This window comes from Gallus gallus, chromosome 4, assembly GCF_016699485.2.
Source record: "Gallus gallus isolate bGalGal1 chromosome 4, bGalGal1.mat.broiler.GRCg7b, whole genome shotgun sequence".
Taxonomy (NCBI): Eukaryota; Metazoa; Chordata; class Aves; order Galliformes; family Phasianidae; genus Gallus; species Gallus gallus.
In genome coordinates, this window is record NC_052535.1 from 43924244 (window position 1) to 43942694 (window position 18451).

Consider the following 18451-nt stretch of genomic DNA (forward strand, 5'->3'; position numbering starts at 1 on the left):
AAATATGGTGTCACCAGTTTGTCATCTACAATATCTTAATCTCTGGATTAGTGAATAATATCCTAATCCTTGGATTAGTGAATATTAGGAGTCTTTGCTTTAGGCATGCAGATCAGCTCAGAAATCAATGTGTAACTAAGGTATAGTAACCTAATTGCTTGGTTTTACAGTTTAAGTGGTAAGCTCAGAGAACATACCACTGTAAAAATGCACTTAAAATTGAGTTACAGCTTTGAGACCACATTTTGTCAAATGAAAAACCTGGCAGATACCTTCTCTCTCATCGTAGAAATCAGTGCTTTGTCCTTCATGTTTCTCATAGAGTGGAGTGGATATTGTTCAGTAGACTCCATGTTTTAAAACTATTCATGGAGCCTTTTTGGTTTGGTTTTGTTTTTAAAATGGAGTAATCCAAAACATGTAACATCAGGCAAAATTTAACTCTCAAATAACTGACACATGTACAGAATACAGCAATTACTAAAATAAAAAATGCGCTGACTACAAAATTTTCAGCCTCTGATTTTAGAGGCTGTTCACTTAACAGTTGCATATTGCTCAAGCTTTGAGCTGACTAGGTAATATTTTCGCATGAATTTAGATGATAGACCAAAACTTGGTTTTCACGTCCTTCTCAGATATAACAGAATGTGGTAGTTATTACACAATACACTGTCTTTTTCTTTCTCTCTCCAAATATTTCTGCTGTTCCAGGGTCCAGTGTTCTTCCTTGAAGATGGAAAATCTGCAATTTCACTGAATGATGCTTTGATGTGGGCCAAAGTGAATCCGTTTTCACCGCTAGGAACGGGAACACGACTTAACCCATTTTGATGCAGCATTTTCCTCTTAAAATAACAGTGATTTTCAAAGGACAGAAAGATGGTAGTCCAGCTCTCTTGGGAGGCAAATACTTGGACTTTTAAAATAGTAAAATGAGAACAGAAAAAAAAGATTTCTGTAGAAATGTTTGTTGATGATCCAAAGAAGTAGTTATTGAGAATCCAAAGAAAAAAATCCTGACTTAATTGACAGCCATGTTTTTTTAATTGAAAATTGTTGTCAGACAATGCAGACATATTTCAGCTAAACTTGCGTAAACAAATGCCTTCTAAAGCACATAGGCAACCCTACGCATCATCGAAATGCAGATAAACTGTGAAATTCATAAACACGCTTTCAAAGGATTAATGATAGCCACTGCAACTTGTTTTTAGAATGACTGGAATCACACAGTGACCACTTTTTTAATTTTAATTAGTTTTTACACAGGATTCTAAAGCAAAAGTACAATTTCAAAGGTGCATAGATGGCTTTTGCGTTCATTAGTTACATGCATCATTAACAGCAGTGCAAAGATGTTTATTAATGTTTTGTTTACATAGAATTGAATGTCTACATTATAATAGTCTATTTTTTAATAAGTTCATCTTTGGCACCTTGTCCCCCTTATACTGTCACTGAAAGCTAAGATGTATTTATAAAACCTTTTTTTTTTTAACAAAGCCTTTGTAAGGAACAAACAGACAATGTAGTAACGTTATTAAAATACTTTATGTACACTTAAAATGCATTCTTTTTATGTTTTATATTAGTTACAAACATACACGTAGTATGATGGACGAGAAACAAACACTTGTGCTTAGATTTTTATTTACTGATTGTCATGGTTTTGTGGTATATTAGTGGTATTCCGCATCATAACATCATGCAGTGCACTGCGAATTAAAGAGTTAATGCTGCAGCTCCGGTCTCAGAAGAGAATGAACCACAATTCACAGAAGACTTCACTTTTTTCATTTCCATTTTCTGTTAAGAGGGAAAGATAAAACTGACTGTAAGTCATGAGATTGTCTTTTGTCTGCTTTGGCTCCATGTGCTCGCTGTCTGTCTCACCTACAGCAATTAGAGTAAGGCCTTCAGTTTTTAGATACTCTCTCATTTATTTTATTAGACTCAATTCTAATTATATTGCATTATCTTGCATTCCATTATCATATTTAGTAAATTTAGCTTGTTGCCACTGTTATTGTTTTTTTTTTTTTTCCCCCCAAGTAGGCCCATCTCCATAGTTTTTCCCTGCCCCCCTTCCTTTTTTCCAGGGCATGGTCCATGGGTTCCTCTACCCTATTAGTCACAGAATTAGGCCAGATCAGGGCTGGAATCATGACACTAATTCTGTGCTCAAACAGGAAGAAAGTTATGGCAGTAGAATACTAAGAATATTTAAATTTTAAAGTTGTGTATCATATGCAATTTATCCTATGATTGGAATTACTAATCTGTAGAAGACATGCTTTGGTTAGATTTTTTTTTCAGCTTGATGGCGCACAAGCAGAAATCTACCTGACCTTCATTACAGTTTTGAGAGCTGCTTTAAAATAAATATAAAAATCCTGCTAGTTACTTAAAATACAAAGAAGTTATAATTAGAAAATGGCAGAACTATGTCTAGAGCAATCCTTTTAAAACCAGCAGTAATACAGGGTGGTTTTTAGTAGATCGTAGCCAGTTCTCAAGAGGTCTATAAGCAGTGACCTCACCTATCTAGAAATGACAATGTCAGCATGCCAGGAATGTATGATGGAGGTTAAAAATCAACAGTTCCCACTCTTTGTATCTCTCTTTTGAAAGAATTCAATTTTTCCTTGTCTGTTCTAGAGTGGTATTACACAATTTCTGGGATAAGAATATATTGGGGAAAAAAAAATAGCTGCTTTGTTATGTGAACAAAAATGTTTGTTCAAATGCAGGTGTTGGAACGTAATAATTTACTTCTTGCAGATATTGTTTGAAAAATGTTTTCCCTTGTTCAACCTTGTGGAGTTTGGAGAATTAGAGTTGGATTTTTGAACTAAAAATTCATAGTTTGTGGCAGAATTTTCCAACACTATCTGATGGGTTGCTTCAAAGATGAAAGATTATTTCTTTTACCACATAAATCATACAATTTTGTGTGTGATATCTGTTCATAGAAAATTGATGAGCAAAACTAAGAATCGAATTTGCAGCCTCGTGTCTGATGATAGGGTCTAAAGAACTGGCTCAGCTGGCACTCTGCTCTATTTCGAATGTTTTTGCTACATTGTAAGGATTTTTACACATTTCATAACTTAAGTATCTTAATATGTAGTTTAATTGCATCAATTTGTTGCAAGTAAGTTGTGCCTTAACACATAACCTTAGGCAGATTTTACTCCCTCTTCAAACTAGAGAGGGAGGGTTAATTATTGTTTCATTGTTGAAATAAAATAAGTCATTGTGAATAAAATGTTTGCGTTTTCTCTACTGCAGTTTTAACCCCATGTGGTGGCGGAAAGGAATGTTCTTCGTTATCCAGCACAGCTAGTCAAATACAGGTATTTTCCATTAATATTTAAGAGTCCTTTGTCTTCAAGTCACTGTTTAATTTTTCTGTAATAATGAGTATTTCTGTTTGAATGAAGAAATTTAGCTCTATTAATAGTGTTTTCTAATTACTGTAAATCTCAGCATATCTGAGATGTTCGTGTCATTTTATCCATACAAAATCAAACTTGTTCTGTTGAAAGAATCTGACCATTACTGACATGTTTAAGCTTCACAGGCTGTAGCCAAATGGGAGATCCTCAAAGCGTAACACTTTCCTAGGTGGGTTACAAGACGATATGGAAAGAAAGTCATGCTATAAATTGTGCCTTTAAAATGAGATATGACACTTTAAATCTGGGTTGTTAAACTTCTTCACAGGTGAAAATTATTAAATCCAGAATTACAGCAATTTAACATTGCACTAATGCAAGAAAGTACTTGCCTTCTCTGCCTTCTCTAAAGAATGAAGTTAAACTACCAAGTTTAGATACCTTTTTCAGAATAGATATTACTTTTTTTCTTAAATTGAAGCTTTTACCATTATGTAGGAATGAAAATCCAGAATCTTTGCTCTTGGTTAAAATGACTGAAAACAAAGAAAGCAAAAAAAGGCACTTGTGAAGACTGTGTATTTATATCTTAATTTTCTTCATGTACAGTTGTTAGCACTCTGTAGACTCTGATGTTGTATCAGTACCATCTGTGTCAGAAACCTTCACTGATACATATCAACTCTTGTAAGAAATGAAGCTGAAATGGATGCTAGGCAATATTATATGAACAAATAAATTACAGTACTGTAGAAATAAAATCTATATTGTAGAACATGATATTAGCTAGTTTTTTTTTTAAATTTATTTAGCTTTGAATGAATTAGTGCCTAATTAGTGGTAAACTTAGATTTCTCTTTATTGATTATGCAGTCAACACAATTGTGATTGAGAGAGGGTTTGTATTTAGAAGTTCTATATCTCTCTGGTTCATTCTTTCAGCAGTATTCAGAAGGTTCCAAATATCATGGGAGAGGAGCTGTCAGCTGTTTTCCCTGAAGTTCTTTAGAATGAACATATTTTTTCTCTGGTTTCTGATGAATCTATATGCAAATAGGTGGGAAAAAATCATGACAGTATTAAAAAAAAAAATGTTGTAATCAGATTTAAACTCAGTTTAGATTTTTATGGTTAAACTCTGAAGCGTCTCATCTTCCCTTGTGAAGAAACCATTTTAGCCCTACATATAAAGACAGTGCAGTACCATTTTTGAGGGTGTCATTATTTAAACCAACACAGACTATTTTTGATGGCAAAAAAGGAAGAATATATACAAACAAGCTGAAAGCTAATTAATCAGATCAATTTATGACTATTGCCATCAGTACCCAGAAGAGCCAAGCAGGATTTCAGCATAGTGAATGTACCCAAATTAAATCAAAGCGCTGAGAAAGGTAAGGAAAGCATTTTTAAGTATTAAAATAATTACCGCTGGTGCTGCATTATTAGGGAAAAACTCAAAGCAATCTGATCTTAAAAGATCAATTTAACACTGCTGACCCTCTCCAAATCTCCTATTTTGTAAGAAGTTGTAGCTTCAAAGTTTTTAAACACATCTCTTGGTTGCCTGTATAGCAAAAGTAAAAATTTTTAACACCTACGTGATCCAAAAAACAAACTTACATGAGGTAACAGATGCTCCTTTGGGATACTATCTGTATTCATACAGGCTGTGATACAATTCAAATGGTGAACCACACGCTGTCCAAAACATGGTTTAATGTTAAACCGTCCTTTAAGACAAAAATGCCACATTGCTCGTTTCAGCAGTATGTTGAGCATCTATCAGTTAGTTGTTTATTTCTCCAGTTTATTTGAAAACAGTTACTACCCCTATCCCCTATTTTACTTAAATACTCAGATGATCTGGCAGCTGTATAAAAATAACACCCTCAAAAGAAAAGGGGAAACATTTAAGATATTGTAAGGTAAAAGTGCACTGTATCTTCTTTTCAAACAGGATATTTTTGGGATGTTTAAAAAGATGAAATGGTTTCAGCATTTTTTTATTTAATGTGTGAGATCGTAAATAAGCATTAAACAAAATGTTTAAGATGGCACAGTATGTCTTGAAACCACACAAGCTCCATTCGAACAACTTCAAAATATTTCAAGACTGTAATCATTAAGTCACTGCAGTTAAACACACTGCTTGGCAAAGAAAGTCCTCTACTGGAGAAAACAAAAAACTAAACAGCCAAAAAGAAGCCCCAAACTGATTATTTATGTCTCGATGATGATCCAGAGCAAATTTTTCATTTGACCTGAATGAAGTTAAAAGACACTTCTTGAAGTCTGATATCTAATTTCTCTTTGCTTAAGCTTTATTTACTCCTGCAACTACCATCGATATACTCCTAGTATGCGTAATGGTACATAAAAAGTTTCAGATATTTTGCTTTGGTCTGTGGCATAGGAGAGATTGACACTGGAATGTTAGGCTTAAATTTGCTGCCAGCATTTTCAGAAGGATACAGAAAACTCACAGGAGTGCAGCAAAAGGCTCCAAAATGAAAACAAACCAGAGAACTCAATTTAATTTTGGAAACTATGGTGGCATGGTTGAGATGTTTCTTACTGGAGATAAAGTATCCTCCATAAAAGGACATCCTTTAGTTAACGTTGGTTATGAAGCTGAATGTAAGGAAATTCAAGTGAAATTCAAGCCTGAGGAGATCAAAGTAGGCAGGCTTATGATCTCTTCAGACTCAAAAACATGCAGACTGGTTGCAGTGGGGTTAATGCATGTGAAAACATGTGCCTGCAAGACTGAGGGACATTTAAAGGTCATATAGTGTGTCTTGGAGAAGGGCAATAAACATTAAAATGAACAGAATTATAATCACTGATTGATTTTAAAAATGTCTTTCACTGTTGAAGATCATTTGATGTATCAGTGACAAAAGACAACTGATCTAACTCCTAACACTCACATAAGTTAAATTAACCTAATTAGCAGAAAGTAAATAATCAGCTTCTGCATTGTCCTTTCACCTTTTCTTAAAGCTGAAGAAACCCAGTTCTTTTCCACTCCTCATACATCCTACGCACCAGCCCTCTAGCCACAGTGGTGGCCCTTCCTCAATTATGGTAATGTACATTTGTACTGAGTAGTTCAAAACAAGAGTACTCCAGATGCAGTCTCTTAAGTGCTGTAATGAGGTTAAAAAATCACTTCAAAAGTGCTGGTGTATTATTGTGATAATGACAACCCACAATGCCCCTGGCTGCCCATGCTGTATGGGCACTCTTCACCTTGTCCACCAGGAAAAGTTTTTCAGTGCAAAGCTCTTCAGCCAGTTGATCACAGCTTGTAGCAGTGTGTAGGTTACTCTGTTGCAGCACAGAACTTGTCTTTGCTGAGCATTGTATCCTATCATTTTTCCAGCCTGCTGAGATCTCTCTGAACCTGAAGGGACCTCCAGTGTGTCAGTCACCTCTCCCCATTGGACACCCCCAGTGTCCTCCATCCCCATGTCCACCTTGTTAATGAAGACACTAAGCACCCCTAAGAATTTATAGCTGAGGGAGGTCACTTCTAACTGGCCATAGTTGGACTGTGTAGAACAACCCTTTGATCAGAGTCCCTTGAATCTGACGGTCCAGACCATCTTCCATCCAACTCATCAACCACTTAGCCATTCACTCTCTGTCTTGATAGTTTAAGAATACTGTGGGTCTGTGCTAAAGGCAATGTATACAGCATCCACTACTTTCCCTGTGTGTCCAGAGCATTTCTTCAAAGAGCAAGTTACAGCATCTCTGATGAGTGCCTCAGCCAAGAAGAGCTAAGGAACTGGGCGCCTTCTTTCAGTAGTAAGGAGTAATAGAGGGGAATGTTTACTGATAACATTAATGCTGAAAGTTATTTGTTACACTCACGTGGATTCTCTTCCCTCTCTCGCATCCTCATCCCCATGTGCATGTTAATGATGGCAATGGCCTTCTGTCTATTGATGCAGATACTGGGTTCCACCAGCACCTCTGTCAACCTGATGTTACTCTTGATGGCTGTGGAAGTTGTTGCTCTGGCAGCCACTGGTAACTGTGTCTGGTAACAGGAGTCTGTAAAGTCAACCTGCCAGTCTTGAAGACTTTCAGTTCTTTAAAAAAATAAATAAATAGTGTTCAGGAATTAATTACAGTAAAAAAACGGCTAAGTACTGTTTCATTTTTACAGGCTTATAGTTACTTTCACATTGGAAACAGAGAAGCCCATATGCAGGTAAAGTGATACGCAGAGAGGCAACTGGAAGAGCTGATGGCAGGAAGGAGCAGCTGTTACTCAGGGCTGTGAGTTCGCTGACCTGGAGCTTCCCAAACGTTCGTTCCAGATTCAAACTTCAAAACACATTTTTCACCTGCCAAGCCAGGTCAGGACAGGCTCGGAGCTGAGCAGGAGGGGCCACCTGGGGGCATCGCCCACTCACCGGCTGCCGGTCAGCGCGGCGCAGAGCTGTCGCAGAAGGCTCTCTGCTGCTCCGGGCTTACAGTGAATCGTTCCCTCTATCAGCTCCTGAGCGATGTCGAACTCTTGCTTTGCTAAAAACTTGAAGCATCAGGAAGGGAAAAAGCAATTACAAATTAGAAGATCAGGGAAGGGGCACGGTCCGTGGCTGAGGGGGGCCGCTGAGGGGGGCTCCCGCGCTCCGAGGCGCCCTCACCCGCCGCAGCTGGGACCAATTGCTCAGCTTGGCGGCCAGCGAGCAGCCGTTCCTGTAGGCGTCGGGCTGGATGTGGGCGGGGAAGCGGCGAGACAGGATCTCCGCCACCAGGTACCCGTTGGAGAAGTCCCTGTCGAGACAACGCGATGGGAGCTGGCACCGCCTCCCCCTCCCGCCCGGCCCGGCCCGGCCCGGCCCGGTATGTTGGACCTGCGGTAGTTCCGGGGGCTGACGGAGAGGCCGAGGCTCAGCAGCCAGCGGAGCACGGGGCGAGGCAGCTCCGGCTGCCGGAGAGCCATAGCCGCACAAGGCTGCACTTGCCGCCTCCCGGTAGGGCCGTCACGAGGCAGTGGGCAATGGGCGGGGCAGCCCACACAGGAGGCGGAGTGTGCGTGAGGTGCCGCGTGGTGCCGTCTGTGTTTGTTTCCAGTGCTTTATGGCGAGCCTGCGTGATGTCACAGTTGGATTCCAGTGCGGAACGGAGATGTTACGCGATTAATATGTCTTTTTAGAAATAGTAGGTTGCTCCAGAAGTAATGCCTTCTGTTGATGAATGTCAGCGGGTGCCATGTTTTCCACATGAAGGAATTCGGTGTCACGCTTCTGAGCCATGTCCATGTCGCACCTCGTGTCAGGTCGCCCCTCTGCTGCCATCTGTCATGCAGCAACAACATGGAATATTGGTGGGAAAGTTCAACCTCTACTGCCGTACCACCAACATCTGCCTCTGACCTCGGGCGCCTACATCATAAATGGGAGGCACTGCTTTCAGAGCATCCATTCCGCAAGAGCCACATTGTATAAACACACAATGAGAACAAAAGCAGGCCCGTTTTCTTTAATTTCTGACTAAGCATGGCATTGTGTTTTTTGGAAGACCTTTACCAAACACTCATGTCGTCTGTTTGGTTAGTATGTATTTTTGGTACGTGGCATGAGAGTGGGCTGATCTGCTGAAGGCCTGTTCCACAACGCAGTCCTGCCACAGCAACAGCCTGAGCTCCCAGTTTTGTTTGTTCCCATCCAACCTGTCTTGGTTTGCTGAAGGGATTCTATTTTCTTATTATTATCTGTTAGCAAAAGATTAAAAATTTAAAAGTGAGTATTACCCAAGATTCATGTCACAAAAATACCACTGCAAGCTGGATCTGGGTTAATCTGCTTGTCTACCGCTCCATAGAATTAAGGAGAAAGTAGTACCCAGTAGCTCGCACCGCTTAAGAGGATCTTATTTGCTCTTTGGATGACTGCTGGAATCAGTGGGAATAGACAGTGCAAATGGCATGACAGCGCAAATCCACCTAGATGATGTAAGATAGCAGGGACTCTAATGTCTAAAGCCAAACCAACACCCTCTTTTTTTCTCACGCAGATTTTCCCAAGTCAAGTTTGAAAGTCACTCTGCACAGCTGAAGGTAAGAACCCAGGTGATCTCACAGAGTGAGTTCAGTAGCGTAGTGGTTGGCTCAGCACTGCTGTGTTTCTTGAAGTAATAATGGTAATGGGATCGTACAGAAAACAAGAAAATCTTAGTTTCTGAGTGGGAAAAAGAAAAAACAACAAAACAAACAAATCTGGACCCTTCTCTACCTAACTCGTTCAGTACATACTCTAAATTCTTAGACTATGCACAGTATGGAATCCTAAACAGTCTCTCCTACCTGCATCTGATCTTCCATTAGAGGGACTCCAGAAGAGGCTCTCACTAGAGTTTTTGCAAGGAGCAGAAGTAAATTAAGATTCCTTTAAACAAGGATAGAAGTCAGAAAGGTTGATTTTATTAGGTGGACATAAATTAGCAACTGAGTATTAGGCTTACAAGTAGAAGGGGACTGACTAGATAGATAGTGATGGGACAAGGGGGAATGGCTTTAAACTAAAAGAGGATAGATTTAAGTCAGATGTTAGGCAGAAATTATTTACTCGGAGAGTGGTGAGGCCCTGGCACAGGCTGCCCAGGGAGGCTGTGGCTGCCCCATCTCTGGAGGCTTTCAAGGCCAGGTTGGATGGGCCCCGGGCAACCTTATCCTGTGACTGGCAACCATGCCCACAGCAGGGGGTTGGATCTTTGTGGTCCCTTCCAACCCCAGCCATTCTATGATTCTATGATATGATGCCGTAGCCTTCAAAACCTTGTGGGTACCATGCAATAATTTACGTCTTTCTCTGAGGCAGATAATTAGTATGTCCCTAAGTTATGATACAGCACTGTTAAGAAAATATAAGAAAAGATTCCAAGAATGCTCTGTTACAAGAAGGCATCAGAAAGTATCTCAACATTAAGGCTTCTGAGGAATATTTCCCTATAATTTGTAAACTTGTATCTTTATAAATTATTTGTAACTTTTTAAGTTAGAAAATCTGTAAACTAGGCTAAGAAAAAGAAAAGCTCAAAACACAAAACTCCAGTTCACAGCACAGGCAGTGAGGAAGGGTAAAGAAAGTTTCTCGCTGTCATTAATTGTCTATATAAAGAAAAGGAAGAAAAATGGCTATCTATTTATTTTTATTTTTTTTAATCAATGTTTGTAGTGTACCTACCACCGAGTATTTTTCAGTACACAAACAGAAATTTAAAAACACATAAAATAATGACTCCAAATGGACAAAGTTAACAAATAAAAATGAAGAAACTCTGCAGTTCCCATGTGCCAAACAGATTTTAAAGTATAAATACAAATAAAATTAACAGCACTAAAGCTAATTAGTAAGTGTTAAGCTAAAACTATACAATAATTTCCCAGAGTATCAGCACACTTATTCAATTCAGCCTTGTTAGCACCTTGGTACCAGTTGCTGAATGGCTTCCAATTATGATCACATACCAACACCAGGTGTCAAAGATTTGTGTCTTTTCAAAGTAATATGCAAAAGGCTTTATTTTCCGCCCAGCAGTTCTTTAGGTAAAATTTACAACAAACAGAAGACTTGTTATTCAGCTTTCTAAAGGTTAATTATTATGTTATCTATACTGTAAGAAATTCTTCAGTATTGTTGGCAACTGGAGTTGCGGGACAAGATGCAGTCTAGCTCTTCCTATGTAATTTCGGATACGTAGTCGACAAAGCTGACAAAGAGAAGATGGCGTGGCTGCAAAAGAAAAAACAAAACAAAATGGGAGTTTAATTACACAAGTATGAGTTTCATGCCAATAAAAAAAGATTTTGACATATTTGCTATTGCTTCTAAAAATCCTCTAGCCTTTGATGGCCTCTAGAAAGCCAATTCACAAAACCAGTTGGTTTTAGTGTGGGTTGGTTGGGTTTTTTTTTGGTGTTGTTTTTTGTTTTTGTTTTTGTTTTTGCTTTTTTGTTGTTGTTAACAGTAGACTGTTTTGAGGGAAAACACTGAAACAGTGTCAGTTCACCTCTAAAGTGTTGTCTATTAGCTATTACAGTAACTTCTTTGCTTTCCACCTGTGTCTTCACCTGCGTCTTGTGGCTTATGTGTCTTGTAGCTTATTTTTACCCTTACATAAGACAGCCTGAACAAATCCAGATCCCCTTGGGATATATTCATTTCTTCCCTCTCTCAGACCTTTAAAAGTTATAAGAGACTATTTGTATCAATTGCTATTTCTCAGGTACTTACAAAGTAAGCAATGTTTTCTAAATTTCATTTAAAGTAAAAAACTGTATGGTCTTTCATCATATACTATTATAGAGCATTTCATATCGGACAACTCATTATTATTTGATTTTAAAAATTCTTTGTACATTCATATACATAACTGGGAATAGACTGAAACAGTTTATAACATTACCTTGTGAGGTCTGACAAGACTTTCAAACAATAAAAAAAACTACCAATATTATATATTATAATAATTATATATATTATTAGAAGCACATGTGTTTTTTAATTTTGGGATGGTTGGCAAAAACTAAATACATTTTTAGTCTGAAATTGAAGTATCCTGTTTCTTTATTGCAAGATCTGATATAGCCAATAAAAATGCAGTTTTATTGTAGTTTAACACCTAGTAAACATAAAAAGATGTTTTGTCAGCTTGAATAAATTCTGATGCTGCTCGGCTGTGCACTGGCTGTGGCCTGAGAGTAAATATTACTACTTACTTTTATAGATAAAAAGGAACTTGGCTGAAAGTAAACATATTCAGTTGTTGGGGGTTTTTTTGTTGCATGGTTGTTTACAAAAATACACTTGCAATAACATACATAAAGCTTACCTTCGTGGAGGAGCAGCAGTCTCTCTACTAAACTGCGTGGAGCAGCTAAATCAACAGGCCTCTCAAAATCTGTGTTTTTGGCATTTATGTCTGCCCCAAATTCCAGGAGTAAGTTTACAATCTCTGTACTTGAATGCTGGGCAGCAGCATGCAGTGGAGTTTCCAGATGCTTTCCTTTCTGCACATTGGCACCTGGCATGCACACAAAGAGATGTAAAGAAGAGATTAATTACAGTTGTCATTGAGTAAAAATCCACACTGTCTGGGAATGCAACAGTGAATTTACTGAATTAACTTTATTGATTTTATTGCACACCAATACAGCTAATCCTATCACTGAAATCTTTTGATCATATGCAGTTATTCTAGATGTTCTTACAAAACACAACAAGATTTTAAAGGAAAATGCTGTATAAAAAGAAGAAAAAGAAAAATATCAAACTAAGTAATGTGAGCATCATCATAATTGCCCTAATTATAAAATATATATATATGTTTAAAAACATTGCTACTGGTAAACTGCACTTTCATGACTGAAGTCTTTAAAAACAATTGCTAAAATAGAGTTTTTAATTAAAATGGACTGAATAATTTGCAGTACTGCATTTACATTCATAAAAAAATGTTCATACAAGAGTTAAAAATAGCTAGTATGGGAGAATTTTTATAAGCAAGCTGTTAACCTTTCCCCTCAAACAGGATTTCTCCAGCAGTCTTCTAGAGCATCCTATTAAAAAAGAAACTTATTAAGAGAAATATACTGATCTTTTGAGACCAAACATTGGCTTCTGAACCAAATTTTGTCACTGAGTAACTGCTGTTTGCCTTTTAAATTCCCACTTGAGTTAAAGAACTTTTTAATATCAGAGGCCTAGCAATTTGATTCAGAGTCTAAATAGGTCACTTTTACCAGCATGAACATTTTAAGAATGGTTCCACAGTACCATTCTCTTGCCTATTTCGTTGTATGTTAGCTTTTTACCTCCTAATACACTCTAAATAACTGATCAAATAAAAAATTCAGATTGAGGTAAGTAGCTACCTCTGTTCTCAATTTACATATACTTTTCTGCTTTATGACAACAACAAATATAGAATATCCTGTTACTGCTTTTAATCTATGCCAGCATCTGAATCCCAAGACATGCCAGTTATATTCCTAGGTTCCTTAATCATAGAAATTATGAACTAGGAAACTGACTTCGAGATAAATATTTTAATTGCTTGTTTATGTTCTTGATAAGCTGCAATTAACTAGGAAAACAACTGAAGTGCAATGATAACAAAGTGGTAATTATTCAAATATAAATTCAATTTATGAAATATATGAAATAAAATTTATGAAATATAAATTCAAATATAACTTTCAAACCAAAGTCCTGTATCTCATTACCTGAAACTCAGCAAATGATCCTTTATGCAGATAGTGTCACTGGACTTAAGCTGCTTGACGCAGACTGAATGTCCAACTTCTGTTTTTGTTGATTAACTAAATAAAACGAGGTTTAGGATCAAGTACCTTTTACCTTACTGCTTCTCTTTGCAGCTCAGCCTCTATGCTTTGTAAAAAGATTTATCAGAGTATGCTGAAGATTTCAAAAGAATGGGACTACATTGCTAAAAAAAAATCTGTTGAAAGCACAGTGGTTACTGTATAAAAAAATGTAAAAACAACACCTTTCTCAAAGCTAATGTTAACTTTCTTCCTACAGAAAATGAGTATCTACAAAGCCGAGGTAGGTGCTGAATATTTTGAAAGCTCATTCTTTTTAGCCTTGCTCCCTTTTCTCCTCATATGTTTGTTATGCCAAAAAATAAAAAAGTAAAAAAAAGATGCAGTGAGTTGATGTAAGAAAACATGCATCACAGTAAAGTTACAAGAGTCCTGCAAGCAAAGGTTCTAGTTTTGTTGACTGAGCACAGATTACTTCAAAGGTGAGTACAGTATGCTTAATTGTACAAACTAGCAATACATTTATTTAAATAATGACATACCTGCATAAAGAAGCTTTCGAATACAATGGATCTGCTGTGACACACATGCTACATATAGAGGTGTTCCTAAATGAGGAAGGTCTTGGTCAACATCTATACCCCAGGATATCAGTACCTCCAGACATTCACTGTGTCCTGTCAGTACAAAGCATAATAGTTGGTTGACTTCAGTAAGTTGGCTCAGACAAAATGGGACCCATTTCCTAACACTACATTATTGAGATATTTGTCAACTGCTTGTCTGTTGAGAATGTAATTTCTTACCTCTGCTGGCTGCTTCATGAGTTGGTGATGGAAGACAGGACTCCCACTGAGCTTTGGCACCATATTCTAACAAGAGCTCAGCGCATGCTGCGCTGCCTCTCGAACATGCGTTAAATAAAGGTGTCACTCCATCAATTGTTGTAGCATTTACCTAAAATATATAAAATCCAAGTAACAAAAGAATTGAAAGAAAATTGGCTCTTTTCACTGATACAAAAAATGGAATCCTATTGTAGTAATGGGAACCTTCTCTCTGTAGATTTAGCAGACTGCAAGCTTCATATTAAATGTGGGAATTATTTGCCCTTCTGTGTTTTTAATCTCTCTGTTGGAGTGGTATTTCATGGAATGAGACAAGGCTAATAGGGAGAATGATGAGAAGCAAAAATTGTGATGATGCTAAAGGAAGGAACACATGTATTTGGAGAGGGGAATCTCACCTATCCTTTACATGCATCCTCTAAACCCACTCCAACCATGAAAAGCACTACAAAAATTGAGATACGAAAATAAAGTTTGTTCTTATAGATTTGTATATAGTATCTATAGAATCCTTGCACTAGCTGAAGTGGACAGAGACTGCTTTTTGGAACACATCTGTGTTCTTACATACACACTTAATTAGCCCTTGTTTCATTTTTTCATTTAACCTAACATCTCTATACTGATGCTTCTTTGAGCCATAACTTTCCTTTGCTAGCTTTCAGATGGCAGCTTACTGTAATTAAATGAATGTCATCAATAGAGTACAGAGAAATACCAATGTAAAATAAATAAATCAAGGAATATATCCTTCCCAGATAAACCAAAGTTAGCATTGGACTTCATATACAAAAACACTCTTACATTTGCTCCTGCTTCAAGAAGGATCCTTGCACATCCCACATGATCTCCCAGGCAGGCTTCGTGAAGTGGAGTTACTTGGTCAATAGTTAGTGTGTCTACATTGTAACCCTAAACAAGATATGAATGACATATGAAGATCATATGAAAGCTGTTAGGTCACATTACTTTCTATTCAAAGGAATAATTCATAACAGTCTAAATAGCCTTAAAACTCTACTTGCTATAAGTAAATCTTTAGTGAGCATATAAAAAAAACATCAATCAACATAGATAGCAGAATCAAAGTTGTCAGCTCTTCTTTTTTAAAAATCAGAAATATTACATCTTGGAGGAGGGTATAAGGGGGTATAAAGACAATGGAGCCTGACTCCTGAGATGCACCATAATCGGATAAAAGGCAACAGAAACAAGTTGGAATGTGGTGAAATCCAATTAGTTATATGGGAAAATATAATAATTGAGTGTGGGGATGGTGAAACCCTGGAACAGGTCTGTAGAGTGGTTCGGGCATCTTTATGCTTGGTAATCTTTAAAACCCAGCGAGGCTCTGAGTTTAAATTGCACTGTGATTCTAAGATTCTCTGACTTAGGGTCTGAAATATCTAGAGACATCAGATTAATATTAGCAAGGAGAGTACTTCTTGGGTTGATAAAAGCATCAAGTACTTGATTTTTTTTGCAGTAGGCATTGTTTGATACTTAGAAGCTAAAAATTGTATTCATCAATTTCATTCTTTATTGTAGGAGCTAATACGGCAAAACTAATATTAGCGCACAATGGTTTATAGTCTCTCCATTTGCTGTTAGCAAAACTTTTTTTTTTTTTATCACAACTATGCAAAGAGAACTGGAAGTTTTCAGTGCTTTCCCTCTAAGCAAGTATCTTCCTGGCTAGCTATCTTCTGAGTGAAGCAGAGCATTTGCACTAAATGATCCTTGTGGGTCCCTTCCAATTCAGGATGTTCCATGACTTTATGGTATATTGATTCACACCACACAGGAGGGGAACACTGAAGGACATATAGTTACTGCTTTGGTAAAGATTGATTTTATGAAGTTTAAAACATACAGATAAAATACTTTAAATTTCAACTTATATCTTATTGTAACAAACATTAGTAAATGTGTATTGATCTCAAAAATTCTGGTGAAAAAAAAAGAAAGCAAAACATACTAAATCTGCATTAATAATCTATGCTGAGAGATTAAGTAACATTAAAAGGTTAAGCAATTTTAAGAACACAGCCTTCACCTGCGACAATAAAGTCTTTAGAGAAAGAAGACGTCCTTGACTGGCTGCCTCATGCAGAGGTGAGCGATCTGCCCAAGAACCTATGTAATAACAACATTTATTGAGTAAACCATGTGAACAAGAATGCTTTTGGAATGCATAGAGCAAAGCAAGAAACATAATGCACAGAATGAAGTGAAATGTCCTGTGTAAATAATTCTTCCCCTGTAGAGACTGTATTTTAATCAATTTGTTTATAGATAAAGCTGTTATTAACTGTAAGCATCTATAATAAATGATTACATAGCACAGAGAACAAAATATTTATATGTTGATTTCAATAATATGATGCAAAAGATGCATCTCTCACCACATTTCCAACTCTATTTTTCATTATTTATTTTTAAATATCATACAATTTATTTTAGCAGCTGGCAAGTAAGTTTACAGGCTTCAACAAATTGATATTTAAACCAAAAACAAATATAAACCTGCCTGAAAAAGTGCTGATAAAACTGAAGTATATGAAATTCAGTTTGGAAATCAATGTACAACAAGATTAATTGCAAGCTACTACACATGTACAGTACAGTGAGACTCATAGTACAAAAGGTTGCTATAGAAGAAACAGGACATTAAGTTCTCATCTTCATAGGCTATTAGCACTAAGAATAAGTAATTATCCTTAATGCAAAAGCTTGTATTTATTGTCAGAACTCACCACCCTCAAGAAAGAACAAAAAGAAAAGAAAAGAAAACCCATAGTGACCTCTCTACCTCATGCTATCCTCAACCCTTATCTCCAACCCAAGCCCCACAGTCAGCCAGCATTTCCTGTTTAAGAACCTGTCCTTTCCTGTAGAAGACTTGCTGCTGATAGGATCACAGGCAAAGCTGATACCCATTTTTTTGTATTAATTTTGCAAATTAAGTTTTGAGACTGTGTAAGAAAGAATCATCTTCAAAGCATATTATGAATTACTGATACTTCTACCTGTAAGAAGAAGTTACTGGGAATGAAAAGAAGCTAATACAATTACTCATGTGACACCTGTAGCTCTCTGAATCTTTCTGACACTGACAGAGACTTTATTCTTGTCTCGCTGTCTGGAACAAATGCTAGGGCTTGGACTAGGACTTATTTTTCTATTACTGTCATGTTGAAATCATACAAAAGGTATGGTTGTAAAATAGTATGATTCCCACTCAGCTCTTTTTCCTACACCATTTCCACCATTTCTTTCTCTGTTCTTCTAATATTTTTTTCAGAATGATTTGCACTAAGCTGATAATTTCTGTGTGTATGTGCACTCTGTCTATTCTCACAAACATTGTTCCCTATGGTTTTTATTTCTAATGGGAATAACTAAGCTAAAAAAAAAAAACAACATATACAAATTGTTTGGAATTTTAAGGGATTTTGTACAACAGTAACTGAGCTCAGAAATCATACTGACCTGATTTTTACAAAATAACGATAGTTTTTCACTGCTATTTACCATAGAACCAGCACTCAGGTTGTTCTAATTCAAATAAAATAAGATTCATTAATGACGGCTGCACCCTGTGAAATTTCTTCCCTATCTCCATAGATGAGATTTTTTCTCAGTGGTTTAGCCTACTCATTTACGTTAATAAACAAAAACGCTGACACTTAACTATTGTATAGAAAAACATCTAGTAATATTGTAAATATCGTTAATTCTTTACATCCATTAAATATAAATATACTTTGGACTTTTTTTTGTGTGTCCATGTGGAACTATCAGAAAAAAGATGCAGACAGAATGTGAAATCAACTTTGTTTCCACCTTTCATTCCATCTTCTCCTTCCCCCAGAGAATGCTCCAGAGAACATCTG

At 37.0% G+C, this 18451-nt stretch overlaps 3 protein-coding genes across 16 annotated transcripts in view; 1 reads left to right on the forward strand and 2 right to left on the reverse strand.

The window, feature by feature from the left end:
• The window catches only part of WDR17 (WD repeat domain 17), an 82708-nt gene that overhangs the window by 44679 nt on the left and 19578 nt on the right, over window positions 1–18451 (forward strand). Inside the window, exons 31-33 of one of the 3 annotated variants that reach the window (XM_040700192.2) lie at window positions 715–8176; window positions 9438–9480; window positions 13967–13990. In XM_040700192.2, the coding sequence (XP_040556126.1) occupies window positions 715–834 (120 nt within the window). In that variant the 3' untranslated portion in view covers window positions 835–8176; window positions 9438–9480; window positions 13967–13990. Of the gene's footprint in view, window positions 1–714; window positions 8265–9437; window positions 9481–13966; window positions 13991–18451 lie in introns of all 3 variants that reach the window. The other 2 variants (XM_046940687.1, XM_040700193.2) reach the window with 2 other exon arrangements.
• On the reverse strand, window positions 1637–8406 carry SPATA4 (spermatogenesis associated 4). 2 transcript variants are annotated; one of them, NM_001031138.3, is made up of 6 exons: window positions 8276–8406; window positions 8066–8195; window positions 7832–7950; window positions 7284–7504; window positions 5025–5134; window positions 1637–1809 (listed from the first exon to the last, which is right to left on the reverse strand). In NM_001031138.3, the coding sequence occupies exons 1-6, from the start codon at window positions 8362–8364 to the stop codon at window positions 1726–1728; spliced, it is 753 nt and encodes a 250-aa protein (NP_001026309.1). In that variant the 5' UTR covers window positions 8365–8406; the 3' UTR covers window positions 1637–1725. The 2 variants fall into 2 exon arrangements, with proteins under 2 accessions (NP_001026309.1, XP_015131727.1); XM_015276241.4 differs by lacking the exon at window positions 1637–1809 and adding an exon at window positions 4236–4444.
• Window positions 10555–18451, reverse strand: part of ASB5 (ankyrin repeat and SOCS box containing 5) — a 34677-nt gene continuing 26780 nt past the window's right edge. For all 11 annotated transcript variants that reach the window (XM_015276529.4, XM_015276528.4, XM_025149847.3 and 8 more), the window contains 6 exons: window positions 16612–16691; window positions 15360–15467; window positions 14514–14664; window positions 14250–14384; window positions 12255–12446; window positions 10555–11155 (listed from right to left, as the gene is read on the reverse strand). In XM_015276529.4, coding sequence (XP_015132015.1) covers window positions 11028–11155; window positions 12255–12446; window positions 14250–14384; window positions 14514–14664; window positions 15360–15467; window positions 16612–16691 — 794 coding nt within the window. In that variant the 3' untranslated portion in view covers window positions 10555–11027. The remainder of the gene's footprint in view (window positions 11156–12254; window positions 12447–14249; window positions 14385–14513; window positions 14665–15359; window positions 15468–16611; window positions 16692–18451) is intronic.